At 40.1% G+C, this 25,149-nt stretch overlaps 2 protein-coding genes across 3 annotated transcripts; one reads left to right on the top strand and one right to left on the bottom strand.

The window, feature by feature from the left end:
- Positions 1 to 74: 74 nt before the first annotated feature.
- Positions 75 to 14,333, bottom strand: LOC108877501 (solute carrier family 41 member 1). 2 transcript variants are annotated; one of them, XM_018667575.2, is made up of 10 exons: positions 13,435 to 14,333; positions 8,217 to 8,324; positions 7,898 to 7,969; positions 6,901 to 7,045; positions 6,605 to 6,751; positions 6,061 to 6,205; positions 5,879 to 5,958; positions 3,246 to 3,380; positions 2,372 to 2,520; positions 75 to 2,244 (listed from the first exon to the last, which is right to left on the bottom strand). In XM_018667575.2, the coding sequence occupies exons 1-10, from the start codon at positions 13,630 to 13,632 to the stop codon at positions 2,068 to 2,070; spliced, it is 1,356 nt and encodes a 451-aa protein (XP_018523091.1). In that variant the 5' UTR covers positions 13,633 to 14,333; the 3' UTR covers positions 75 to 2,067. The 2 variants fall into 2 exon arrangements, with proteins under 2 accessions (XP_018523091.1, XP_018523092.1); XM_018667576.2 differs by lacking the exon at positions 13,435 to 14,333 and adding an exon at positions 10,143 to 12,207.
- A 36-nt stretch (positions 14,334 to 14,369) lies between these two features.
- On the top strand, positions 14,370 to 16,895 carry ppp1r3db (protein phosphatase 1, regulatory subunit 3Db). The gene is made up of 2 exons (XM_018667578.2): positions 14,370 to 15,026; positions 15,202 to 16,895. Exon 2 carries the CDS (start codon positions 15,211 to 15,213, stop codon positions 16,132 to 16,134), a length of 924 nt encoding a protein of 307 aa, XP_018523094.1. The 5' UTR covers positions 14,370 to 15,026; positions 15,202 to 15,210; the 3' UTR covers positions 16,135 to 16,895.
- Positions 16,896 to 25,149: the final 8,254 nt, after the last annotated feature.

Here is a 25,149-nt window from a genome sequence, read left to right as displayed (position 1 = left end):
ACTCAGCAGTCGTGACTTAAATACCAGTATTTTATTTAAATGACAAATCATGGCTGTAAAGATGTCGTCTAGAAGTTTTTACAAATGTGATGGCACTACAAAGTCCAGTCAAGCTTGATGTCACTGTGAAAATAAGATTATTACCATCTTTGGATTCTATTTTCAGATCACTAAAGATGAGCATCTTTCTAAAAGTGCATATCAAACAATTGAAAAGGCCCCATACAGAGAGATGCTTACTAAAACATTTGTACACAAAAATAGCACAAAGAAATATCTATCGTTAATATCTGGAACACAGAAAGACAATTAGGTACAACGGGGTATATTCAGTGGCACTGTGCTGCACAAAAAATAAAATATCCTGTAGAAATTTTCCTCACCTCAACTCAAGAGTTCAGGAACACATCAGAGAACTGAAGGCTGATCACGGTTTAAAGGCACTAATCTACATAAAATAAACACAATAAAATCTAACATTCCTCCAGACAGTGCAGCATCTGATTTATGTTAATATACATTTACACTCAGTAATATATTATTATTGCCTTAATACAATCATTTGCCATCTAACATTTAATAGCTGACAATGGGTGTAAGGATGTGTCAATATTTAACAATACAGTGGTTCTACAGTATTCCCACTTGTGCCCATTTTGAATGGAGGTTGTTCCTAGAGAGCCAAGCTTGGTGGTGCTGATATTGAGGCCAGTGAAACTCCAGGGAACAGTGTACAACTGCTGACCAAAGTGAGCTGGAAAGGTGCAAAAAAAGTCCACACTGTCCTCTGCAAATCTTTCTACACTGAACCACGCTGTTTCCACTTTTCCTTTTGCAAAACCTTATCTATGGAGTAATATTTGTGCTTCAGTCCTGATCGCAAAGTGGTATTTTGAGCAAAGAAAAGGATTCTTGCAAGCAAGTTACATTTTTGGGGTTATTTATTACCATGAAAGAATATTTTAATTTGTGTAAATGGAAATCTATCCCGTGCTCAATAGATGTATTTATTATCTATGCAAGTGTACAGTAACAACCTCTCACACAGTTTTACTCATTTTCTAAGTGCCTGCTCCGTGTGCCCTCGAAACCATGTACACTGTCACTGTGTTCTCTCAATCTCTCAGTATCTCTGCTCAAATTCATCTTACTCAACCTGAAAGTGTTAGAGCCATAATTTAAGCAAATCAAAAAAACTCAAGTAGGTCATTTTTGATTGGCTTTTTGTGTCCAATCTGATTGCTAGTAAGATTATTGGTTACTGTGGAAGTGGGGCAAGCGCTGAAGAAATGGCAGGGTCACCATATCCATACAAGAGTTGTTTACACAGTTTTGGTTACATTGTTAGTTTTAGACACTACAAGTTGGTCTCTACCAAGCTATCTTGGTAGGTAGTGACAGATAGTTGTAAGATGAGCAGTAGCTAACTAAGCTAACTTGATGATTGCCAGCTGCTCAGACAAAGCATTATAATCAGAATTTGACCACTGGACTCCAGCCAGTGAGCCAATTGTAACTAAGCTGTAATCAAGCTGGCAACAGACCCTGTCTGTCGGGGTGTCATTGTGTTTGCTGTTCAGTTCAGCCTCTAACTAAACTCTTGAGAAACTAACCAGTTTCTTTCTGTTATTTCCCTCAACTTTCTCTTATTTCTCCTCTTATTTCTGTACAATGAGATTAATTAAGTGCTCAGTTATGTGCAAATTGGGGGGAATTAGACAGCAAATGAGTAAAACTGAGTGCGAGGTTATTACTGTGCCCCTGGCGAACACACACATAAATACATTTACTGAGCACACAATAGATTTCTTTTCGCTCAAATTAAATGATTTTCTGCGTGATCATTTGTCAACAAAATACAAATGATGTGTTTGAAAAAACTATTTTTCTATGCTCAAGATGTCCCATAGATCCCAGTAATCAATATTGAGGCACAAATAGAACACAATACTTGCTTCCCGTGTTCGTCATTCCTCACTTTCCTTCTTGAAGGAAAGTTCAGTGTGCAATGTGTTTCAGCCACTTGCATATAGGGAACAGTAGGATGTACAGGATCACATGTCTGTGTCAAACTCCAGTCGTTGAACCGAGTATCAGAATCAGCCTGAAGCTCAGAGCCAAGAAACCAGTCCCCAGAAGGTCACCCAGAGCTGTGAGGTAAGGGATGGAGAAATTGTCAGGATCCAGTCCCCTTTGCCACAGCCAGCGCACCATCAGCCCGGTCACGTAAAGCAAAATCACCACCTGGATGTTGACAATAGTTGGAATTTAAAGTTTCAAATGAGAGGATTTCAGATTGGTGGAAATCAAGGACTCTAACAAAACACAATTTGAGTGAGAGTAATGTTTTTTTCTGGCAGGGTTATCTGACCTGAAGCAGAGCTGCAGACAGATAGCAGATGATGAAGGTTGGTGTCATGGCAGTGTGGCCTCCCTGCAGGAGGTGGATAGTGTACAGGAAGAGGAGATGACCTGGGACTACAAGGATGACCAGGACTCTGGCTGATTTGGAGTTCACATCTGGGTAAACAGAGAGCAATCAATAACAAGACATGTGTACTACTGTGCTCAGCATCTGTTCAATTCTTAAAATAAATTTTTGTCCTTAGATGCATTAGAATTTTTTTGCCCAGTGCTGCTTTCTGTAATGTATAGCATTTTTAATCATGGATGCTACCTTGAACCAGTGGCTTTATTAAATTCACAGCATTTCCCATAAACTTGGTTTATTTCTAGTTCAAAAAGACTTGTTATACATGAATAATTTGACAACTTGGGAAAGACACTACTCTCTTTCTTTGAAGAGTCATTCTAGACCTGTATGTATGAGCCAGCAGCAAGTTAGTTTAGCAAACATATGCTTATCAGTACCTCTAATCCCCAAATTAACATGTCATATCTTGTTTTTTATACTTAACTAATTAACAAACTGTAACCTGTGGACAGAACCAAGAAGGCCGGTCCCTAATTTTTTTATTTTATTTTATTTTATTTTTTGTTTAATTGTTACATCACAACATAACAATTTACATTTTTAGAAAATGTAAGTCAAAATGTAAGTCAAGTAAGTAAATCTAACAGACTCCAACTAGCTTCATCTATTTGCTTATATATATATATTGCTTATAGACAGTGACTTGACTAATAAAAACAAAACTTGAATAATCAAGTTAAATTATTTAGAAGAAAAAACAGAATTTCTGATGAAGAAACCTTCAGATCACGTATTTGTTTTGACATCTGACCTGAGGAGCAGAAGGTAGCGCAGGGTCCAGGACAGTTGACATTCATTTTAAATGGAAGTGCTCCTGGAACACCCCAATAGTGGAGGTAGGTGGACATCCTGCTGGCCTGGATGGCCACCAGATTTCCCCCTACACCTGCATGGACATAGAAAAGTACTGGTTTAAGTATGACCATTGTCTAGCAATGATCAGTTCCATAATAAACATTTACTCAAACTAGGAATAAGATGATGACACAGAACTGCATTTCAAGAATCTACTGAAAACGCAAGTGTGGAGGATGATTTTGTTGTTGTTTCATTATAAATGTCTGTTTAAATTGCCTTTCATTATGTTTTAATCCTGATCATTTTATTTAGGCATTTGCCAGTATACAATTCTATTACGATCATATTGGACAAACTGCATCACCATCATCAGTTTCCATTGTGCTCTTTTCTTCCGAGTCTGAGTAGTTACTGTAGAATATAAGAGTAAATAAATATGGAAAAATGGTTCTTTGTCCAAACAGTAATTTTACTTAAAATCTATTCAGCAGTTATTCCTAACTCACATGGCCCCATGGGATTTTTTTCTGTGAATGTCTGGAAAAGGCAATCTGGATGGTGTACCATATTCATCATAGCATTGCTCTCCCTCAGGCTGATTTCATTAGGAGCAGAACAAAACCCCTTGGCTTGCAGAGCTTTAAAGCACATGGATCATTTGGACAAAACAGGAGGAGTGTTTCTGGTCAACAGGGCAGAAGGGGAGAGTGCTGAATTGGAATGCAAATGCACTTCCTGTACTGGGATGGCAATACATGCAGGAGTCTTTGGTAGCACTGACGCTGGCAGAGATGCTGCGGAAACGAGGGCCAGTGAATGCATAGTTGGCATTCTGATCAGGCTTGTGGTTTATGTAAAGACCATTGTTATTGCTCTCTACTTAGTATGCCGCTTTGTGGGCAACAAACTTCAGTCAGTGAGGATCTGGCCCTATGTGCCTCTCTGAGGTTCCTTTGACAGGGAGGAGACTGCTCAACTTCAGCAGCACTTTAATGCCTCATGACTGATTAACACTTCATATCTGAAACCCTTTAAAAGTCGAATTTAGCCCTCAACACTGTTACTTCTTCCCTGTCAGGGTGTGGAGCTACCAGGATTTATAAATAATGGGATTAGCTGCAGGGTGCCTGCATGCTTCAAAAATTTCCACATGACATCAGTTGGCATGGGGCTTTATTTAATTGATAATAATGACGCTAATTATGAAGCTTAATTATCATTCTTCAAAGATTAGGACTGTTGTAACACCATAACCCCAAATCCCAGTTCTGCTTACTCCATGAGGAAAACATGTCAGTGTTAATTTCTTTGCCTAGAGTATGTGGAAGAAAGGCCACTAGCGTTTTCAGCTTCAATTAAAGGGATAGTATCCACAATAATATCTATTTTAGTCTAAAGTAATCAAAGTTATTATCCTAATGTCATCTCTTGTGCCCTCTAAAATGAGGATTCTGACTGGGAAAGTGCCAATTCACATTCAGCCCTGCAAATATTCAGTTTCATTTCATCCAGCAGTGGAATCATTTATATTGAAGTAATTTATGTAAGTAAATGTAGTGATATTACAATGTGAAAATACCCTGCTCCAACATTCAAAATGTTACCTAAGTAAAAATATCTAAGTATTATCTGAAAAATGTACTTACATGTGTAATTCAAAGACATATTATTACTTCTGACATTTCAGTATAGACAGAATCTTAATGTTGTAGATGGTTGAGATTAAACCAATGCTAATTAATTGTAACTGTGATGTGCCTTAATCAATACTACTGGATCGTATATTTTATAAAAGTTTTAATTTTATGAAAAGAATCAAAAAGCAAGGAGGGATCTCTCTCTCTCTCTCTCTCTACATGGGACGACCCTTTGTGGAGGACATTCAGCTGAACAATATGATGTATAAATACTCTGCAGTGCTGATGTCATCAGAAGCAGATGTTGCTTGAGATGAGGTTCACATTCCACTACTAGACGTCTAATCAGCCAGGTCAGTTGAAAACACTTGTGTGTGCAAAGCCTTTAATTTGTAAAGTAACCAGTAACCGTAGCTGTCAGACAAATGTACTGACTGAAGTGATCCCCTGACTTGTCATCTAGTGCCACCAGCATGTTGAAGTGTTCATTTGTCCCGTGTTAATACCTACATATCTCAACATTTAGTAGATGGAATGGCACAAAATGAACTCTTTATAAAGCACACCATGACACTCTATAAAAAGAATGTGGTACAATGCAAATGATGACCATAAAGATTTGAATCTTAATTCAAATAAGCAACTGAGTACCTAACTAAATTCAATTACCACTGACTTGAAATGTAATTTTATTGTACTACTGAATTTATAGTACTGAATATGTATCTGAATTTATGTTGACTAAATCCCCCCTTTAGAAGTTATCAGTAGACAAATTCAAGTTGTACAATTTCAAAAATTCAATTCCCAGTATGTCTATATCTTCTGGGTTCACATTTAAGTGCCCAAATTAAAAAATATATATATTCAAATTGCTCAAATTCAGTAAGCTCAGTTCAGATCTAAAAATTCAAATCCAGTGATAAAATGGAGTTCATTTTCTACTCACCATTAATGACTGGAGTGAACACAGCCATACCTTCAAAGTTTGGATTACTCACTGTCTTATCCAGAATCAGACCACCAATACTAGGAAGAAGACAATGTACAGTGCATGAGTCTCAGTGGGACAACTGTGTAAAATGCTGTAGCTAGACAGGGCATGGTTGGATATTAGATTCCTACACTCACCTGCTGATGGACATAGCCAAAATGACTGGTTGCCAGCCAGACTTTAGGACCTCTCTGACTGGTGGCAAGCGACAGGCAATATTGACCCACACTGGGATAAGAAGCAACAAGAAGCCACAGACCACAGGAGGCAAGTACCAAATGTCTGCAGGACAACGTAACACAGAATAAATCTGTCAAAACCTTTTTGCCTTTTTGTTGAAATTCTGACTGTGAATGAGGTGATTAAAGACAGCAGGAGGAAATCATGCAGATTTACTGCTGCTTTCTGTTGGCAGACATTTGTGCGAATCAAATGTGGACATTGCTGCCCTCTTCTGGCTGAAATACTCCATCACCGCAATAATGCTGACACAGCAGTTGCATTAATTTTAAGGTAATCTAAATCTCTTTCAAAGATTCTTTTGTAGCATTGTAAGTGATTTGAATTAGGGTTCAGCCTCTTCAACCAACAAACTACTGTCCCTACATGTCACAGGGACAGATAAATAATGTACTGAAAGTGACTTATGGTGCTTTCCTGATGTGATGTTCGACCTCTGACCTCTGTAACAGAAGAAGAGGCTGCTGACCCCAGCGAGCAAAGACAGAGTGATGAGATCTCCGAGGCTGGCAGCGATGGGCGTGGCTATGTTATCTGGGTTGATGCCCACTTTCCTGGAGCCAATGATCACTGCTACCATCACCAGACCTGACAAGGCATAAGATTAAGACTTGACATATATGACAACACACTAAACTTATAAACTCTACTTCCCTCCATGTCGTATTCTGAGTATCTACTCTACTCTGTATTCTCAGCCATTCATTCCTCAGCCACAGGTTGTGTCTTTGTCTGACCTAGAGACAGTGCAGCAATGAAAGCAGTGGTGACGCTGCTGGCACACAGGATAGAAGCCTGGATAACGTCCACTCTCCCCCTGGTCACACCCCCAAGACCCACTGCTGCAACCGCTGCCAGGAAGCCCACAACTGTGGCCTGGACCTGTTGATGAAGGACAAGGAGTTTATTTAGCAATCTATACAATCTCTATCTACAGTATTTACCTATTAATCTATTTACTTACATGTTATCTGTATCTGTCAGTCTTAGAAATGAGCACAAGTTAGAAGACATTAAGAGGTAAAAAAAATAAAATAAAAGAAAGGGTGGAAAATAGAAAAGCAGATAAAAAGACAATAACTGGTCCAATGCTTCATTATCATCATTATCAGGCAGACCAACATTATATCTGAACCTTCATACATATAGCTTGCTGGATAAAATAAGACAAATACTTGTCCTTTTCTTAGCGTTTTTTCTTTCAGGTACATCAAAAGCAACTGACCCTTAAGAATAAGATGATAGATGATGGATGGATGGATGGATGGATCATTGTTTCAGTTCAGGTATAACTTTTAACCATAAATCCACTGGCACAGAGTCTGTATAGTATGTTATTCAACTTGCCTTAACTATATTGATCCATATATTCATAATTCCATAAATGACCATGTCCATGTATGCTTCTCGGCTGATGGGTGCTCTCTCTAGGTGCCACAGGTAACTGAAACTTTGCTCACTCATGAAAAACATATGTGAGGTAGGTTGCTTAGCTTAGTGCTGGGTACAAATATTGTGTATATATATTTGTATGCTCCAGTGTCTTATCAAAACTAGCCTTTGGAAACTATCTCCAACTGCCATCTTGTGTGTTTAATAGGCTGAGATGCATTCATGTCCTGAGTGGAAGGACGATTGTGGCAGCAAAGTTCCTAGAGTTAAAATGAACTGTCCCTGAAGCCAGGAGCGTAAAATGATGCAGTGTGTTATTAATAGGATGAATGAGCATGTTACCTGAATGAGCGCCAGATTACAGAACACCATCCTCCACTGCTGCTGAGCCTCATCCATCTGCCCTGTGTTGGCCTGTGGACACATACTGGTTTACATAATAACATTTCTCAATCACATGGGAATGATTTTAAAGTTGTTCATAACTTCATTGGTCCAGTCTACTTGCTGGTGTAAGTAATGTCCAGAGTGCCCTGATCAGAATAGATAACAAAACACATAGATAACAAATAACAGACCAAATAAAAGTAAGTAGTAATTGTTTCCATATCTTTGCAAGTGCATGTGTGTTTTGTATGTGTGTGAGTGTGTTTCCACTCACTGCTGTTGACAGTCTGGATGCCAATGTCATCTCCAGATTCCCCTTCAGCCCCACCAGGGCTGGCACCAAGATAAATACCTCTGAGATCTCCTTGAACACCTCCCAGTGCTGAAAAACACCACAGTGGTCTTTTAGTACATGTTCTGTTCCCAGTGAGCTTGGCAAACATAGCTCACAAGCAGCTTAAAAACCTGCCCATGGAGGTTAATGTTTCTTTTTCTCACTACACTGCAAACATCTGTTTTGGGTTTGTTTTTTGTTTTTTTTTAAACACACCATGACACAATGAGCCTTCGAAACATTTGTCAACATTAAATATGGCCTTTTCTAAGGTCTCGAAAACCTATTCTCTCATTCAGCCTCTTACTCTGAGTGATCTGGTCATACATGAAAACTAGATTTTCTGCCAGTTTAAAGCAGTTTTGGTCACTTCATATGATATATTTATCATTATTTAGGCACAAATACTTAATTTTATTGAGAAGAACAGGGGCTTTGAAAGAGTACTCCAGTGATTCAGTATTACACTCCTATAAACTCACTCATGATGGACAGCTTTACAAAAAATGATAAATATGGCAGAATCAGAGATATTGTTGTCCTTGACTACACACACTCCTCAAAACCAACATTATTCTGAAGGCAACTCAGCCATTCGACAGTTTTTATTTGCTAATAACTGCTATTGTAGCCTCAAGCAGATATGACAAGCAGTTACAGATGTCTGATGAGATCACTCCTTTCTAACTCCACATCCTAGATTTTTTCATGTCAACACTTGCAGTCTTCAGCCCCTGATGTGTGACTCAAGCAATGTTCCCCCTAATTTTTCATGTGTCTGAGCATACACACAAACTCACTGAGAATTCCTTGGACCACTGTGAGCAACATCAGACGTACACACTGTCACACACTGTAATTTTATGCGCTACATAGTTTTGCTGTGCGCGGAGAAAGTGGGAGCAGTGCGCGATTGCGCAGGCGTGCAGCTTAGAGGGAACATTGGACTCAAGTGACATCACTTCTCAGATTTCACAAAGCACTTTCTGGACCAACAAAAGCTCAAAGCACAGTGGTACCCTTCAAGACCTATAAACAGATTTTGTTGAGTTGCCTATTGTACATTTCAACATGCTCCAAATGGCAAGTCATGCTTCTCACAACCTCTCAAGAGCAGCAGACCCATGAGTGTCCATCTATTTGATAAGTGCATGTAATTCCAACATATCTCTCATGAAACCTGATCTGTTGGCTCTCTGTGCTCTAACTAGCGGCTGACTGACTTGCTGCATAATTCAGACTGTCAGTCATGTTATGCTGTTCGTGGGATATTTACAAGAGGTTAAACAGAGAGAGAGAGCTATAAGGTGACTCTGTTCTACCTATCTGTTTCTGACACCACTGTCTGCCTCACTGTGTCCTTCATAATCTGTCATTTGCATGTAAATATACAGTATCAGTTTAAAAAAAATAGTTTTGAGCCAAAGGCTGCTTGCTATCCTTTAAATGTAGTAAATGTCTATTTGCCAAGGACCCCTCAATAGATAGAAATTCTCTTTTAATAAACTCATTTTTGTGATTTTTTTTTTCCTTTGCATTCATTACAGAAATTATTAAATATTATTAGATATTTTTGTTCACAAGGACCATTCATAGATGATAGATTAATTACATACACATCACATTGTTAGATCCTTTGTCTGTCTCCCTCTGCTTCCAGCAACTCACTACTATTCTAACTAAAAGACACATGAAAAAATGAACCAATGGAAAAGAGTTGTGATTATGAGAAATCCTAAAACACAACCACAGTAGGTGATTAGAATCACATATACTTATCCAATTCTGTCTTTAACAACAAGACTGTCATAGGAAACTACTATCAGTAGAAACATGTAATCTCACTTTGGTGCTGTTTTCCCATACTTGCACTATATCCATGAGTATCCCGGCTGCCACCATGCCCAGGCCAGACACCAGGTACGGCAGCAGGACCTGGGCTGCGATGATCCACGAGCTCTCTGGCAGGAAGCCGTGGGCTGAGCGGGTCAGTTTGCACGTGAAGCCCCTAAGCTTCTTCCCCTGAAAACACAGCTCCAGAGCCAGATGGGTCACCACCATGGCTGATGATCCCTGTTAACCCATCCCTGGCTGGAAAGCCCTGCTTGATGTGCTGGTGGGGAGGGACAGCTCTTCTGTGTCACAAAATCTGCTCCCAAACTTTGTGTTGAATTAGTCAAGCTGATTTGAGAGGGCTGCATTAATCCATTTTGACTGAGGGAACACTAACCTCGCAGAGAAAATACTTCCTTTTTAGCGTGTGTGTTCTCACTCAAGATCTCACTCCAGACTCTACCAAAAGTCACAGATGATGGTTCTTTTCTGAAAACAGTTATTCTTAAAGTTGTTTTGCAAAAAAAAAACTGTGACGAAGGACTCAATAAGCTTGTTTTGCCCTTCACCTGTCACTCCCTCACTGGCAGGGCAGCAACACAAAGTACTTTTGCAAATGGTGGACTAGGCGGAGGAAGCTGCTTTCATCCACTTGAATGGATCACACACACACATACACACACACACATTAAGCCACCACACACACACACAAGTCCACTTGACAGCAGGTCTGTGAGGCCTCTTGTGACACTCTGCTACTGACAGACCTCCACACTCACATACATGCACTCACTACAACTACACACACACACACACACACTTTCTCTCCTCATGCCTCACTCTTCAGCAGGCGGGCCGCCGAGGCTGAGCGCTGGAAGCTCGGCCTCTCACGGGGCCTGAAGAAGGTCCAGGTCCTGTGGGACAGGGACATCCAGAAGGCCAGGAGCTTCTTCTCAGCCCTCCTGTGCTGCCACTCCTTCTCCTCTTTCTCCCTCCACACTTCCCTCTCTTTCTCCTCACCGCTGTGCTGATGCCCTGTGTGAGCTTGACCACTCTGGAGCCCCTTCTTCATTTTGATAAGGGGAATGTCGGGATGTCCGTCCAGGCTGCGAGCTGTGTGAAGGGACAGTGATGGAAGGTGGGATGCCGGAGGCTTGACTGAAGAGGCACAGTGACTATGGTGTTGCTGCTGGGGCTTCCCCTCCGATTCCAGACGGATAGATGAGTCGTGACGGCGCTCTATGGTGGAGGGAGGGACAAGACGGACTGTGTGTGTGTGTGTAAGAGAGAGAGGGGATGATGCCGCAGATGTCTGTGTATGAGCAAGGTGACCAGACTGTATCGGGACTCTTCTTTCTTCTATTTTCCTCTTCCTCCTGGTTTGTTTTCAGATCATTTCAGAGGATGCTGCAGTTGTGCTCCCCCCCTCTTTGATAGCTCCTCCTTTCCCTGCTCACCGATGTCCTCACTATGAGTGGGTGACGCACTCTGAGCAGCAGCAGGTGCTGTACCTGTCACCAACACGTGGTGCTGCTGCTGTCTGTAAAGGACACAGTTTATCCTACTTGATTGGGGGAAACACAGGCTGCCACTAATTGTCATCCCCTGGACTTTTTCAGCATTTCAGAGCTCATTATGTCACTCTTGTCTGACTTTATCTTTCTGCTTTTTCCCCATGTCATTTGCCAGTCAATATTGGATAAAAAATTGCATGGCACAGCAGATAGCCTATAGCCTCTACATACATCTAAACTGCTGCTTGTAACAGAGAGATTAAAATAAGATAAATCCAGAGAGTTCTGACATTTTTGGTTTCTCATTACTCCTTTTTTTGCACTATATAATGCAAATACAAGGAACACAAGCTTTTACATAATACTTAGACAGACCATGTGCTTACACACACACACACATTCACTCACAGACATGGACAGTGACTCAGCTGAAAAGTGTCCTTGAGACATGGCTCAGAGTGAGTCTGCTGTTCCCTGCAGCTCCCCCCTCTGGCTACTGGCCTGTAATTTGGATTATGAAGCAACAACTGCTTAAGATTGAATTGAAGGTTTATGGTGTTTGCACACAGAAATTAAGAGGTGGTTCTGTGGGATAACAAGAGTTTTCTTTCCTCTTCTCAAAGATCACTTTTGGTAAACTGACAGTAAAAAAAATGCAACTAACACTACAAGAAAGAAGTGAAAGAAGATGACATGCCTCAAAGTTTGCAGGCAGAATCTGAACTCAGGCCATAGTGTGTGTCTGACAGGCAGCCCTCTCTGACAGCTTTTTCTAATTCCTGGACCTATTATTACCTTTCACATAATGCTTGTATTGGCCCCTGTCCAAATACTGTAGTAGCTGCAGCTTCTGTAAACACGTCTCAATGTCAGTGATGATTCACTGCAGCTCTGTTGTCAAAGTAAGTGTTGAATTTGATACAAAAAAGGAAGAGGGAATTGTCTTCTAATTCACATTCTTTGCCTTCTGTTGAAATTTGTATCAATTTTTTCATCAGATTGAACAGATCCCCAAAAAGTTCAATACTGAATGAAGTAGTTTTAATATGAACACTCATATGAATACAGTGTAAAATATTTTTATTAAACAATACATGAATAAATTATTGTTAAAACTAAACTTTTTTTTTTTTTTTTTTTCAAAATGCCCTTTCTCAAAAGTCTTATTACAAACTGGTTGAAAGGCTGAATGGCAACAAGCTAAAGAGGATCAGTTGTAGTAACTGTGTTTCTTTGATATGTTTATTTACAGCAGCTTCCTCTTGTTGGTTGTTTTAGAATAACTTCAGCATTGTATCCTTATTTTTGTATTTTCCATTTGCTGTTGTTTCCAAATCAATGCATAGTTTCATACTACACTTAAATTCATGTGCAGCTTTACAAGACCTGTTTGTTTGTTCCCATTGGGCAAGGTCATTTTACAGACATACTAGGTCGCTGTGACCCACACACCTCCACAGTTCAGTTTGTTCATTTCGGAGACATGGAGAGACAGGAGTCAAAGAGACAGACATGGACAGATGTAGTTACTTTGTTAGACTTAAGTAGTCTTCCTTCCAAATGGAATAATTATCCAATCATGTTCCTGTTATTTAGCTTTATCCCAGTTGACCTTTAGGAAGTAATCAACAAGAACTCTTAAGAGATTAGTGTAACAAATTGGTTTAATCAAAGATGTCCAAATTTTTGCCTTTTTGTGTGAATTTCGGTGTAGATTATTTTGGACCTGTCCTACTGTAATCCGGACTATGTATCATCTGTTCTGGCATTACAGAGCTGTCTGATTCAACACCAGTCAGTGTGTCACTGACCTGCACCTGGTCCAGCAGCATGCCCGCCGTCACCATGCCCAGCCCGGCCAGCAGGTATAAAGGCAGCACCTGGAGGAAGATCACCCTGGATGTCTCTCTGGAGGAAAGGTGGAGCTTCTCCTCCTCCATCTTGTCAGGACAGCTACTCCTGCTGCGATTCATGTCTGGTCTGCATTGCTGCCAACATTCTGTGACCATACAAACTACTGCCAACCAGAAGAGCCCAATACTGTTTGCCTTTCAATCAGTCAACAAGTCCCCAAGCACTGATGTTGTCTATGACAAATTCTGTTATCTCTGTTATACAGATGATCACTGGTGACAGTTGAGGATTCATTTGTGTAATTTGGGGTAATACCAGTAGCCTAAAACTACTCCTGCAATGCATTAATAAAATCTGCCACTTATGTTTAGACAGTGGCAGTTGTTTTGCTGTCCAGAAGTCAGTTATTGCATATAAAGTCAACCTCAACCATAAAGATTGATGTAAAGTCAGTACTGACGATATTAAACTGAGATGGATAATATCATATAACATATGGCCAGTAATTTAGTAATTTCACTAATGACCTGATGAGCATCTTCTTACACATGGAAAAATAAAGATCCTGATGTCCACCAGTAATTTAGTAATTTGTATCAGTGTCCAGGTTGGTCACGTTTTTCTGTTGCAGGATGTGTGTCTTTAGATCCAGTAAATGAATAGACCTGAGAGTGCGTGGTATCCACTCTGAGGAGGAAGTGGGAAGAGTGAACTTCACAGCTCACCCTTATTCTGATGAGAGAACTGAAGCCGAGCTTTATTTTAGGAAAATCAGAAACTGACTGAGTCACAGTTTTGCTATGGAATGACAGGGCATCATACTGTTGCATTGTTCTCTCTCTCTCTCTCTGTCATTTTGGACCTGGTCTAAGGTCTATTCAGGTCAGGTGTGACAGCCTCTGCTCTCCTCCATCTCCTATAGATTACACTTACCTCTCAGTCAATATCAGCATAAAAGAATATAGTTTTAGAGGCTGTATCAAACTATGTCCCCAATGAGCCAAAATTAATATAATTAATATAATCATCTTTTATGCACACAAAATTAAAAGGGTTTTTTGTTTTTTGTTTTTTTTTGTAATTCAAAATACTTAATAGTCTGATAGCAAGTTTCACCCATTTTAATCCTGTAAACAGTAACAAGTAACTATAGAGAAACAAGGAAGGCATTTTGACAGAACAGAGACTCAGCCCACCACTACCTGCTATAAATATTCCCTCTACACCTCCCAGCCCCAGTTAAGGTCTCATGTTATATGTCAAGGGCTGAGCTCAAAGGGTGGGAGCCATAGATAACAGTTTGTTTAGTTGTCAGTGCAGTCACTGATTGTTTTGAAGGCAGATTGTGGCGTCCAAGTCTCTGCACTAGCTTCATTAGTTTTTGCTCAAGATGTTGTGTTTGGCTTCCTCTGGCGTGTTACTGGCATTTGCTGGCAGAGGCAATCTCCTCTAATCTGTTATCTGGTTGTAGTTGGATTCATAGCAACTTCTAGACAGCAAGGTCAGTGCAAGACACCAGCAACAGAACAAAAGAAGTCTGCTTTAAAAGGTTTGGCCCTTCTTGAATATGTCTTGCAGCAACATTAGCATTAATATAATGCATTTTACTGATTCTTCTCAAATAATTGCTGTTTTGTCTAGAAATTAGTGATTAGAACATGGATATTTGCATTTGCAGAATTAAAAATGATTAGGTTATGCATTTTTTTTGTTTGTTTCTCAAGGTGGCGAACATGGCTGAGGCTTGTGATAACTGGCAGCAGAGGGGTCCTAATGAGAATAGTGGGACCTGGCTTCAACTCATCAGTGGCTCCAGCAGCATATCCTCCACTAAAACCACCACCATCCGTCTTCGGGATATCTATGATCCCAAGCCTCAACCTTCCAAAGCTCCTGTTAAGATCCGCCCTCCAGGTCCGAGAACTCCCTCAGTAAAGGAACCCAATATAAAGCACAGCTTGCCCAGTGACCCTCTAGTCAAGACGATAATGAGGAGACGAGCTCAGTCTCTTCCTTCGTCTGCAGAAAGGAGAAAAGAACTTAGGAGCCTGCAAGTACGCTTTGTGGATTCACTGGGACTGAATTTGGAGGAAGTGAAAGTCTTCAAAGCTCATGATGACCCCCTGATACCCCAACATGTTATGTTCAGACTACTGATGAGCTCTGAACTGGCATTTGGGAAGTCACTGGAGCTGTCCCTACCTTACTTCAAATCTTGTTTTCCCGAAAATATGAGAAGTCAACCAGACTTCCTGAAGCGTCTCTGTACTCAGAGTGTGTGTCTGGAGCAGGTCCTGTGTTCAGAGCAGGGGATAACAGGCACTATACAAGTACTTAATTTAGCCTATGAGAAAGAGGTCACAGTGTACTACTCTTTCACCAACTGGAGAACACACACAGTTACAACAGCCTCCTGGGTATCAAGTTGGAACCATGAGGAGTATGATGCTCCAGAAACAGATATCTTCAGATTTCGTCTGCCAGTCCCACCATTCATTTTGCAGCCAGGAGCTATCTTGGAATTTGCCATCTGCTACCATGTAAAAGGATCTGATTATTGGGACAACAACAATGGGCACAATTACAAACTGTCATGCCACAGCTACAAGGTGACCGTGCCAAGGGAGTGTGAGGATAGTATGCTGCATTTTACCTGAGTGTCCACATGGGGGAGCTGTGACACCTGCTTACAGATATAGGTGACAAACACTCGAAATACTGTGTATTAACTATTACCAATGTTTCCCTTAATTACATTACACCACTGCTTATATTATTAAGTATTTACTCAAGTAGTCCAAGTTAGTACAATTCCAGGTACTTTACCTTAATATTTCCATTCTACACCACTTTATGTTCACAATCTACTAAATTTCAGTAGTTTTTCACTATATTTCACTACATGTATCTGAAAGCCACAGTTACTTATTCAGATTAAAATTTTAAAAATATGAATATATGAAGTATTGTTATAAATCAGCAGTAAAAAGTTAAAAAGAACTCCACTTCGGTAATGGTATTACACTGACCTACTCTTGAATGTACTTTTACTTTAATACTTTGAGTACATTTTGCTGATAATACTTATGCACTGTAACTTTTCTGAATGCAGGACATTTATTTGTAATTATGTGTTGCTGTTCTTACAGTATTGCCTCTTTATTGCTACTGAAAGGGTAACTTAACACCCCCTGAATATCTTGTTTTTGCATTGATGTAGAAGTGTACCCCAGAGCCCCATGACATCATTGTTGGGTGTGGTTAGAGGTACAAAAAAGCATTTTTCTCACTACACCTAACCATGCCCATCAGTGATCTCAGGTGTAGTCAGAGATGAAGCAGACTTGAAAGTTTCAACAGGCAAGCCAACAAAACATTGACTCAGACTGCTAAAAAAGCCATTAAATATTCTGTAAAATTTGAGATTTTTTCTTTACTTCACAAGTTAAATTCATCTGTAATAAAATATCCAAATGTTCTTAATTAAGATAACATAATTCCTCATTACAAAAGAGATGTTAATAGATGATTGCAGTTGAATAGAATACATTATATGGGTACAGTGAACATCTGCTTAGCATCACCACACACTGTACTGCAGTTCAATTAAAAGGGATAAAATAAAGTTCAGGCATTCACAAGACAGATAAAAATGGTCATAAGCAAAGCAGCAGAGGCCAAGATGTAGTATTGGGATCCTACATTTTCTATCATCACTTCCTTCAAGCCTAAGCCCAAATACCCTTGATGACATCACCTCATAAAAAGTGAACTTAACTTCAAAATTTTAAATTGGTAGAGCACCCCTTTAAAATATTCCAGTCTCAAGTCATGTGTATGCAACAAAATAGTTGCAGAAGTAGTTCTTTGGATCAGAGATCCAAAGAACTCCATTTTGTAGTTTTATTGTACATAAAAACAAAAAGTGTCTCCTCTCTCCATTCACAAAAAGGTAACAGGTGAAGGTGATATGCTCACTACTACTGCCACTGTGACCCAAATTACTGTATCTTATCAAAAAAGGGGGGTGTTCAACAACAACATAGACCATACCTGGCTCCTACATTCCAGTCCCTAATAACTACATTTACTTGGTAATAGTTTCAAATACATACATATAGTCTACATTTGATCAAATCTGCTGTCCTCTCTAGGACAGAGGTTGCTAACATATATCCTTGGTTGGAGTGACTTTTACATCACTTCTGTCAAGTCAATGAGTCAAGTCAGTCCAAAGTCATGTCATCAAGTATGGCCTTTGTGACTCTAACTCCTGAAGAACCTTGGTTTGGTCTGCAGCTGGTCAAAGTCTTGATCCAGACTTGTCACACCAGTCCTCTCCAGTCTGGAACCACTTTGGTGATTCTACCAATGATTCAGGAGTTGGTGCAGAATTATCCACTACGAGCACTATGTCTGCTGTGATTAAGTTTCACTTGATCTTTATCCATTTTGGCCGTTCTTGTAGTTGTGACAAGTACCCCTTAGTCAACCTTTTCCAAAACAGATCAGCTTCCATCTATGATGTGCGTGTTCTCCATCTGAAACAGGCCAGGTGGTAAACATGGTTTGGTTCTGAGAGAGAAGGTGATTGAGTCTTAATGCTTCTAAGTCACTGGGATCTGGGGATTCCTCAGTGGTGGGTCTACTGTTGAGAACTGATTTCACTTCACAGAGCACTATGTGGAGCACTTCTTCAGCCAGACTTTGTGTCTCTTAAGTGGAAGTGAGAATCTTCCTAACAGAACTTGTACCCTCTCCCAGGGCCCTCCATGATGCAATCCAGTAGGAAGGTTTAAGATCCACTTAATTCAAGAAAGTAAATCATTGATCATTCCAGGTTCCACCCTTAAATGGTTTGTCTTTACTCAAGCTCTGTTCTCACAAAGTTGGTGTTTTTGAATGTAACCCCTGGACCAGTCCTCGTCTTGCAATGAAACATCAGGCATTAATACAAGAATCAGTGTAAAGTGATTAAGCAACTTCAGTGTGTACTTCTCAACTCACTGTTTTCCATTTTCTTTGACAGAATTTGATTATCTGCAGTTTATCTTCTCTGATCTCTCCCAATGAGAGAGAACTGCAACACAGTTCATTCTTGAAACTGTGCATCTCCTTGGTGAGAGCATCTTTCTTGAGTACAATCTGACACAGACTGAGCAAGGCAAGCAGTGACCTCCTTCTTTTTCCTGAGACTCAAAAGCAAAACTTTGAAACCAAGCCCATCACTCTTGTGAGATGTGTCCAAGAAGAGCTGATATTGATCAAACATGTCCTGATATTATCTTCATCTTGTACTGCAGAAACCTCAAACCTCAAGCAGTCAGCTGAAAGGATGTTCTCTCCTTAATGGTTATGCTGAACTGAAAGGTGTTGGACTGGACACACCATGGCACTCCCAGTGCTCTCTCAACAGGAGGGATGCCATAGTTCAGATCCAGGCATTTAACCTCCTTTGTTCTCTCCTCCTTGTGTATTGCTGCAAGCACACAGTGACTATTAGACAAAAGCCTTCCTCATCACAGTGAGTTCTGAGATCTGCACAGCGGGATATAGCTTCCTGCTTGGAGGCTTTGGAAGCAAAACAGCGATCCACATAGAATCTGTGCATGATGGTTTCAAACACCTGATGGCTGAAGAGCTCTCTGTCATCTTTCTGATCTGTGCACTTCTGAAGAACAAAGTTAGCAAAGCTTGGATATGATGTTGCCCCAAACAAATGGAAAACCATCCTGTATTCTTCCATACACTGACTGAAGTCTCCACTGGGCCACCAGAGAAATCGCAACAGGTCTACATCTTCCTCTGGCACTTGAACTTGATGAACCATAGCTTCAGTGTCAGGCATCAGAACAATGGCCTCTTTCCTGAACCTGGTCAGGACACCAATCGATGTTCTTGTAAAATCAGGTCCTTGCAGGAGTTGTGCGTTGAATGTTGCACCTTGGAATGATGCCCCACAGTCAAAGAAAATCCAGATCTTTTCTTTCTTGTATACCCCATGATGTGGAATATACCACACCTTGCCATCACTGCGTTCCAGATCTGTGGCTGGCACTCTCTCTGCATATCCACTGGATATGAGGTCATTCATGACAGCAGTGTAGACCTTGTGGGATAATGCCTTCCTGGTACACCTCCTATTCAGGTTAAGGGCATATTGCTGGTGGTTAGGCACACTCATCTTTTTGTTCTTCAGAGGTAACGCAATGCTGTAATTACTTTCATCAAGTTTCACAGTCTTATCAGCCATTTCCAGGAACTTGCAGTCCTCCCTCAACAGCTGTGGCTGTTCATTTTGACTGCATTCAGGGAGGTCTGTCTTGGGTTGCTGTTTCCAGAGCTCATCAAGTGTCACTACAGAAATTCTGTTGATGGTAACTGCAGACTGACACACAGGACCATCACCCCCAAGTGGTCCATTTACAATCCATCCAAGCATTGTCTTGATGGCATATGGCCCTTCATCCACACTCCGAATAACTTCCAGTGGTTCTAAAGCCTGGGGCACATTCATGCCTATCAAAAGCTCAACATCTGCATCTATATTAGGTAGACTGACATGTTTCAAATGAGGCCATTTTTGCAGATCTTGCTGTTGTGGGATGTTACTCCTGTTAACAGGTATCCTACATTGTGTGAAGACATCTGGCATTTCACAGTAACAATAACTGTCCAATCCAGCCACTTCCAAGTTAGCCACAATGAAACTTTCCACAACCTTCTCTTGGACCATGGTGCGCAAAAGAATCTTTGTTTTTCTTCCAGAGAGATTCAGTCTATCCATCAGACCCACTGTGCAAAAGGATGCTGAACTTCCTGGGTCTAGAAAGGCATAGGTTTCCACTGCCCTTTGACCTTTCTTTGATTTAACTTTCACTGGTACAATGTTAAGTTTACAGTCTCGTTCACCCATCCCAATGAGATCACTATTTTGGACTGAAACCAAAGCTGCAGTGTTTAAGCTACTCTTGCTTCTGTCTGCATCTGCTCCCTTTTCCTTATGATGGATGTGAAGCATGCTAGGGTGTCTCGAGCCACATGTTTTGCAAGTAGAGACATTTCCTGCACTCCTTACTGATGTGCCCAGTACACAAGCAGCCAAAACAAACTCCATTCTTTTTCAGGAAAGCCATCTTCTCACTGTGAGCTCTCTCCAACAACATAGTGCATGACTCTAGTGTGTGTCCACCTTTGCAGTACAGGCAGGTCTTTTCAAATAAATGCCCATCCTTAACCGTGTTTTCTGGTTGGGTCTTACTTTCAGCTGTAGTAACAGTAGTAGCAAAACTACTTGCCTTAACCTTTGTGCAAGGTAAAGGTTTTGTCCTGCTGCCTTCTTTGTTTGCCACTAAAATTGGAGCATCTTGTATGTTTCCAAATATAGGGTCTGTTGCAATTTTCACTTGACGTTCAATGAATCTCACAATATCTGCAAACATAGCTCTTCGGTAACGCGTTTTCCTGGATGTCACATGCTACCGTTCGCCACTTGTCTCTCAGCTCATAAGGCAACTTTCTTATCACAGTGAGCATATAGGCAGGTGTATTTAATTCATGCAGATTATGCACCTTCATGGCATTGCAACATCTACGCAAGAACAAACCATATGCCTGTAAAGCCTTGCCATCCTCTGACTTAATTGATGGCCATGAAAAGATTTCATTCATATAGGCAGATGCTATAATATGTTCATTTCCATAGTGTTCAAAGAGTGAAGCCTTTGCTACTCCATATCCAGTGCCATCAGTCAGGTGCTGACAGTTTCTGACAATCTCTTTTGGTTGCCCCCTGGTGTACTGTTCCAGGAAATGCAGGCAATCTCCTGCATTGTCAGTCCTTTTTTCAATAATCTGTTCAAAGGACCGCATAAAAGCATGGTACTGCAAAGGATCACCATCAAATATCTGGATGTCTTTCTTAGGCAGTGATGCAAGCCATTGTGTGTGGGAAACACCTTGATGAGATACTGGAGGCGCTACAGCTTTTGAAATTGTGCTCTGTGTTCTCATGGGCACTGAGGTCCCCTGGTGGAGATGTATGACATTATCTGTTTGCCTTTGTTTTGGTCTTGTACTTCTGGAGTGTAATTCAGTATTTACACTTGCTGGGTGTCTTTTTCCATCCTTTCCTAATTTATGTGGTACAAAAGTCTCTGCATCAATCTTAAGAGCTTCAACAGTTTTCTCCTTTTTTTCAAAATAAGATTCCATTCCATCCAATCGCCGGGGGGCATCACTCCACACACCAGATCCAGAAGCTCTTAAAACTTTCACTTTTGCGACAGATGCAGCTATGTCTGCTTCAAGCTGAAGTTGTTCTTTTCGTTTTCTTAATTGTTCTTCCTGTTCCTCAAGAGCATGCTTTTCCTTAAGCAACTTTTGACGGGCAAGCAAAGCAGCCATTTCTGCCTCAGCACTGAGACGTACAGATGAGGTTGAGGAAATATTGGATTTTGAACTCTGTTTTTGGCTGCTTTGGTTTGATACACTGTCACATGGCAGTATTTCATCCCAGTCATCATGTTGAGGGTTTTGGTGAAATTGAAGCTCTTTTCTGTTCACGTCCTCTGGCATCTCTTTTTCTTCCTCTGGCAGAGCTTCCTGAGACCAATCAATATTGTGACTTAGCTCTGATAGACGTCTGCTTGAAGGTGCAATGGTCTCTGAAATCCACATTTTAACATCCTCAATAAATCCTTGATTGTATTTACTGACATTTGTGAACCATGCATTTTGTTTTTCTTGTTCATCAGATGGGATTAAAGGCATCAGAGAGTTGTGCAATGCAATAGAATTTTCAAATAATTGCATCAAAACATCAAGCTGTGCTTTAACCTGAGAAGCATTTTTATCATCTTTCATGAGCTCTTTGAGAGACAATATCACACTGTCTATTTTATCCACTTCCTTTTTATGTTCCTTCTGGATTGACTCAGTTTTGCTTGCCATAGCCTTGTCAGTGAGAGTTAGTTTTCTTCTATCCATTTCAGGTTTGCAAACAATTGAACCAGTCCCTGATCCACTCATTTTTAACGGGGAAAAAAATGTAACTACAGTCAGTAGCCACAGTCGCATGTAGCACAATATCAACATCTAAAGTGCAGAGCAAAACCACAGGCAATGGTCTCCAAACATCAAACCCCCTACAGCAGCCATAACAACTTCGAAACAACGGCGTAAAATTTCAACTCGTGGCAGTAATCAATTCAACTGTTCCAACCAAACGACTAAAACAGTTGAACAAAACACAGATTACATACCGCCGTTCAAAGTGCGATGCTGTCGCTGCCGCTCTGAAGGGGGAGCTGTGAGTGAGCCGCGTGAAATCAAAAAATCAATAATCCATTGTTAATCTTCCAAAGCGTCACACAGTAGATTCTTCTGTGGCTTCTCAACACAACGTCAACAAAAAAATTGTCCCCGAGAGGCTAAGAAGGGGAGATTGACTTGCCCAACGCGGGCTGACTGTCAAGGGATCAGGGACCCAGGTGAAGGTGATTTGCTCATTAGGTAGTACCTACTACCGACTCAAATTACCGTAAGAGACCAAGAAGTGGGTTTGAACAGCAGAAACAGCACTGACAACATGGCTCCTACATCATGGAAGGTTGTTGTGTCCCTGCTGGGCTTTTATTTAGATTAAATCCCTGCCACCTCTGTACACACCCTACAAAACAACTGCTCACTTGGCACTTAGGCAGGTCTGGTGACCCAATTTAATGTCTGCGTTAGACAAAACACTCTTGTTATACCGCAAAATGTTTGCACAAGGTAACAAATCCATATTCTTTGCTGATTTCATGCAAGAGAGCGTTAATAATCTGTCTGAAACCTGAGCAGCGTGTTTACTTTCTGCTATGACCAACAGGGCTTGACCTCATTCCTCTAGAGCTTGTTTTGTTTTAGGAGGATTACAGGGAGCAGTATTAGCACGGCTGTTGCACTGTGGCCGGTTCACCCGACAGTAACTGACCCTTCACACTTTTCAAAAAGTTTCCACTGATATGAGAGCCCAGATTCCGGAAGGCCTTCTCGCAGGCTGTAACGTTTGGCTCAGAGAAGGGCATTCTTCCATCTTCATTACTCACTGCAGCTGTATGGCATGACAGCAGCTATCTGAACACCCGAGAACTAAGTTAGCATATGAAAACACCCATAAATCAGAGAATAGAATAAGATAAAAGGAATTTCTGTGATTAAAATGGTAAGAATAGGTTATAATAAGTTCTCAATGGTGGAAAGTAAAGAAAAATTTCAGTCAAAGTAATTTCTCTACTGAAAAAGCTAAGCTTGCATATTTTTTCACTTATTTTAAGAAAGAAACACAATATTACCATCATGTTAATGGTGAAAATCAGTTCCACCTTGCCAAATAGCTAATATTAAAATGTTGCTTACACTTTAACACACAGGTGATAGAAATTCAATATTATCATACAGTAAAACACTCTGAAAAAGGATGTTCTGAATAATGGAAGTATTTTGCTTTGTGGTATTAAGAAAGGATCTGAATACTTTTAACTATGAGAAAATATTTAGATTTTAATAATTTAAGTGAAACTCCTTGAGCATCAATGTAAATATAATAAAATGTATGGTTTACAAAGATCCACAATGGTATGAGGTCTGCAGAATGTAGCCCTGATCTGAATTTCTTGAATTGTATAAAATATGCATGTATGTGGATGACTGACATGCTGTGCTTGATGCCATTGCAGAATGCCAATGATGTCTCATGAAATTTTGAGGCAGTCAGATGTTGTAGATATGGAACAGTAGATGGCGCCATTGTTCAAATCCAAGATCCTGTATGTTCCATTTAAAATACAGAAGGGATTTGAATTTGTTTCCAGTGGTCGATGAAGTATTCAGATCATATAATTAGGTAAAAGAAGCCATGTAAAAATATTCTATTACAACTAAAGGTCCTGCATTCAAAGTTTTAAGTATAACAAGTATTATCAACAAATGCACTTTAAGTATCAAAAGTAAAACTATTTGTTATATTCATTATCTATAATAGTTATCTATAAATAAATAAATATCTATATTAATTATATTAACTATCATGTAAGAAAGATTTTGTTTATAACTTGAAAAATAAGAAATAACTGTAGCAGTCAAATAGATGTAGTGGACAAAAAAAAGTACAATAGTTTTGTCTGAAATGTAGTGGAGTACAAGCAAAAAGCAACATCAAATTGAAATACCAAAATACAAGTAAAAGTTCAGCATCTCAGTGTTACTTATTGTATTTTATAAACTCCTCCCATGTGTTGCATTTCTAATCTTAATCTGAAAAGTATGGCATAATCAAGTCATGTACAAGTACATCAAAATGTGTGTAAGTACAGCATTTGAGTAAATGTATTTTCCACCACTGCCTATTACTGATTACTGAGAACACTGTATATACTATACAGTGTATAGTATAGTATAGTATAGTATAGTATAGTATAGTATAGTATAGTATTGTATAGTATAGAAAACTTAATCCTTTAAAAACTTCAGTAATACATTTTGTAAAAATAGGCCACAACTTCATACAGCAGCACTCCATAGAGAAGTATATTATGTTCAAAGCTCTCCAGGGGAATTCATAACTTGGCAACCCACAGTTGTTGTCTCTTGTACTTGGTGTCTGTAGATGTTAATGTAATTTACTGGGT

This window comes from Lates calcarifer, linkage group LG12 (genome assembly GCF_001640805.2).
Source record: "Lates calcarifer isolate ASB-BC8 linkage group LG12, TLL_Latcal_v3, whole genome shotgun sequence".
Classification (NCBI taxonomy): Eukaryota; Metazoa; Chordata; class Actinopteri; family Centropomidae; genus Lates; species Lates calcarifer.
The sequence above is the reverse complement of the archived record's forward strand: the minus strand, read 5'-3'. Positions and strand labels throughout refer to the sequence as shown.

Coding starts and splice junctions, on each gene's coding strand:
- LOC108877501 (XM_018667575.2), bottom strand. CDS start 13,632: ATGGTCACAGAATGTTGGCAGCAATGCAGACCAGACATGAATCGCAGC. Junction 8,325..13,434: donor TGCTGCTGGACCAGGTGCAG/GTCAGTGACACA, acceptor GGTGTTTTTCAG/CACTGGGAGGTGTTCAAGGA. Junction 5,959..6,060: donor TTGGCTATGTCCATCAGCAG/GTGAGTGTAGGA, acceptor TCTTCTTCCTAG/TATTGGTGGTCTGATTCTGG.
- ppp1r3db (XM_018667578.2), top strand. CDS start 15,211: ATGGCTGAGGCTTGTGATAACTGGCAGCAGAGGGGTCCTAATGAGAAT.